Source organism: Galeopterus variegatus, unplaced genomic scaffold, assembly GCF_000696425.1.
Source record: "Galeopterus variegatus unplaced genomic scaffold, G_variegatus-3.0.2 Scaffold10840, whole genome shotgun sequence".
Taxonomy (NCBI): Eukaryota; Metazoa; Chordata; class Mammalia; order Dermoptera; family Cynocephalidae; genus Galeopterus; species Galeopterus variegatus.
In genome coordinates this window covers 24,543-28,211 of record NW_007736951.1, presented here as the reverse complement: position 1 = coordinate 28,211, position 3,669 = coordinate 24,543, and the positions used below count along the sequence as shown (strand labels likewise).

The window sequence follows — 3,669 nt, the reverse complement described above, 5'->3', positions numbered from 1 at the left end:
GCACCCCCGCCGAGGGTTCAGATCCCACATACAGACCGGCCGCTCATTGGCTGAGCGAGGTGCAGGAGCAACACCGAGGGTTGCGATCCCGTTGCCGGTCCCGGTCCGGTACGGGTGTGACACTGAGGGTTGCGATCCGTTGCCGGTCAGTGAAAAAGACAAAAAGGAAAAAAAAAAAAAAAACTACCGAACCACCAAACCACCCTTTAATAAAGCTAGGATTAGAGAATGGAAAGTTTTAAGGGTTTGAGTGTTAGGGGCTGCCAATAAATAAGATAGAAGTTGGCTGAAGTTCCAGTTTTAGAGAGGCAGACCTAAAGTCTTGGCTCCCACCTTGGCCCTGGGCTTACATCAGGGTATGAGACTGGAGCAAACTCTCAGGTCGGCCCAAAGCAGCCTTGGGGCTCTGGAGTCCATGGATGGAATTCCACAGATGAATCTTCCTGTGGAGTTTAAGCTGCTTTTTAAGTTCCTTGACCTCTGCTTTACGCTGTTTCTTCTCAGCTCGCAACCTTTGCTTTTCTGCTTTAAGAAAGTTCTTATCAACCTGTTTCTGGAGCCTGTGAGACAATAAATGGAAGTCTTATGAAAAAAAAAAGCCCTCACGAACAAATCTTGAAGCTATCTGGAGCCAACTGCAGTCTCCATCAGTGTCTAGTTTTGTTTCTTAAATTCTTTTTGTAATTATCATTTCCATTTCATTAGCTTTGGATAATTGTCGTTATTGTACAACAGTTGAAAACAAGAACTAAGGGGACTATCTGTAGTTTTATGACTCATACCTTGTCACCAGAACCAAGAATTCAATCAGAGAACAAGCATTCCCATGTATATGGTTTTACCTGACTTGTTCCAGAGCAGCAGGGAGACGAGGAGTAGAGTACTTTGAGTGAGAGAATGGTTCAGAGGGACCCACAATTGGTCTCCGCAACTTCATTAGGACATGGTTAGTGTCATGGGCATATGGCCCTGCTTCACAATTCTCACAGATATTGTAGGATGGGCATAGGCTGTGGGGAAAAGAATGACACAGTACAGAACGAGAGAGTAGGAAGTACCTGAGGTAGGGAGATACACATATCAGACCAGACTTCTTTGTCTGTTCCATCCCATGCATTGTCTCAATTTTCCTCATTAATAAAATGAGAATAATAACACTTTTCTTATACCCATTCCCAAGAAAAATCTATGGGAGGAAGCAAGACATGAAAGCAACTGGAACAACAGGGGAACTATCCATAGTGATCTAATTTTGTTTTGGGGAACATAATTTTGTCTGGCTCTGATAATCCAAACACATATCTAAACACAACAATCTGAGGTTACCCCTCAACCTACAAAGGATGTGGGTAAAGAGCAGCTTATGCTTCTAATCCAGAGCTACTACATCTAATACTCAGAGATAGAGCACACCTAATTTCCCCTTACCTACCCAGAATGCCAGGAAGGTCACAGCTCTAAGGCCTACCAATAGCAAGCTATTCCTAAGTGACTGCTTACCTACACTGGTAGCGCACACCAACGATCCGTCTTTGGCAGCTGCTGCAAGCAATATGCCAGCTGAACTGGTTTTCTGGCAAAAACAGTGTTTCCTCTGAAATAGGCATTGAGACTTCTGAGGGACAGGAACCCAAGGGTGGGTTCTGGAGGACAAGCTTCTCACGTAATTTCTGTTCAAGCTTCTCAACCGTTTCTTTAACCACTTGCTCTCTGAACTAAAATACAGAGAAGAAGGTGGGGGAAAAAACTCAAGTTGCAATATTAGAAAAGTGTAATGATATTCATAGATCTGAAACTTCACTGTTTCTAATAAGAACATAATAAATAACTAACAGCTACTGAACGAATGAACAGAAACATAGCCAAAAAAGTCTATTCCTTCTGCAGCTAAAACAAGAGGAAATAGCAAGAAATCCTTTTGATGAGTAGCTTTCTATTTTTCTCATATTCTACCTATGCCATCACTGCTGCTAAAACCTAAGCCAGAGGAAACACTCACTGTCTCCAGGTAGCTTGTGAACCAGTCTGGGGGCTTGTCTTGAGGCTGGTCTATGTCACATGAAGCAAGTGGAAACAACTGTAAGAAAACACAATCCAAGATCTTGGAGGTTACTTTTTTCCTTTCTATTTAAAAATAATTTTCCTGAAATGTATGATTTTGAGGTTTCCTTTGTCAAATTATACAAGCATATAGTTAAAAAAAAAAAATAGTCACAGCATGGAGTATAAAAGGAAAACAAAGTCTCTATCCTACCCTGCTCCCACTTCTGCAAAAGTAAACCACTGTTACCAGTTTCAAAAAGTCAGAGACAGAAATAATTATAATTACTCCCAAATCTTTGATTAACACTCAAATCTTGGATCAAAGACAATGGGGCATATGGTTAGAAAGTTGAATAGACAGGTTCATCCCCTCCATACCTGTGCTGCAGGTTCCTCTGGAGTCTTCATGTCTGATCCTAAGACTCTTACCAGTGAAGAATAATGTGCAAGTGGCTTCTTCCCTGCTCTGGCAGTTAGTCGTTTTTCTGCTACAACTGGGCGTGGGGCTTCATCAACAACATGGTGCCCTTCATGTACTTGCATCTGCAGTTGGTTTCCCTGCTTAACTGCCATCTGAGAGCATATATTATGAAACAAAAACATACCATGTGATTCTCCTTTCCCAAATTAAATTTTAAAGACACCTAAACAGAAGAGTATGGTGAATTATACTGGAAAATATCAGGATTTGTGTTTGCTTTATTAGATGAAAATGACATATACAATGTTAACACTCTGCCTGTTGTTTCTTTGCCAAGAATGTTAACTAGGAATGGTTTTGTTAGTAAAACCACAAAAGTAGGTTTTTGGCACAGCAACTTATTAGAGATGAGATTTTTCAGTAACTGAGTTACCACTTTTCTGTTTAACTGGTTTTTATATACGACTCCATCTATGGCCTCTAATTTCATCTTTCTAAAAAAGTAAATCCCAGACTAACAGAACTGAAGGAACTTAAAGCTGTATCCTATAATTTTATAAGCATTTACTTTTCCATTAAGAATATTACTTTGGAAAGTAAGCTTAATGGTCACATCTCTTTGAAGGGCACCTTCCTAAAAAAACCTATTTTGAAATCTGTACTTCCAGGAGTATTTGGGGTTCCACGAAGGCACTCCAGTGTCTAAGAGATTAGGGGCCAAGTCAATGGGGTTCAACCCTCATCACTGTCACCCACAACTGTTCTTTTATCTACTTTTATACATTAGACTTTTCAAGCTTCCATTTAAAAACAGCAGGGTAGGGCCGAGCCCATGGTGCACTCGGGAGAGTGCGGCGCTTGGGAGTGCAGCAGCGCTCCCGCCGCGGGTTTGGATTCTATATAGGGATTACCGGTGCGCTCACAGCACTCACTGGCTGAGCGTGGTGCAGCCGGTCTCAAAAAAAGACAAAAAAAAATTAAAATAAAAATAAATAAAAACAGCAGGGTATGTATGAGGTGATGGATACATATTAACTTGACTGGGGTAATCATTTCACAATGTATACGTATTAAAAAAAATCACATTGTATACATTAAGTATATACAGCTTTTAAAAATTAGAAATTCTTTTTTTTTTTTCCTTTTTGTCTTTTTTCGTGTCCGGCAACGGATCGCAACCCTCAGTGTCGCGCCCGTACCGGACC

At 40.9% G+C, this 3,669-nt stretch overlaps 1 protein-coding gene across 5 annotated transcripts in view; it reads right to left on the bottom strand.

Annotated features, from left to right (window-relative positions):
- NBR1 (neighbor of BRCA1 gene 1) overlaps window positions 1-3,669 on the bottom strand; it is a 29,380-nt gene that overhangs the window by 11,729 nt on the left and 13,982 nt on the right. For all 5 annotated transcript variants that reach the window (XR_552196.1, XM_008594470.1, XM_008594467.1 and 2 more), the window contains 5 exons: window positions 2,422-2,616; window positions 2,000-2,077; window positions 1,501-1,715; window positions 843-1,010; window positions 351-560 (listed from right to left, as the gene is read on the bottom strand). Coding sequence is in view for 4 of the 5 variants with exons in the window: in XM_008594470.1 (XP_008592692.1) it covers window positions 351-560; window positions 843-1,010; window positions 1,501-1,715; window positions 2,000-2,077; window positions 2,422-2,616 (866 nt within the window). In the remaining variant the exon portion in view is untranslated. The remainder of the gene's footprint in view (window positions 1-350; window positions 561-842; window positions 1,011-1,500; window positions 1,716-1,999; window positions 2,078-2,421; window positions 2,617-3,669) is intronic.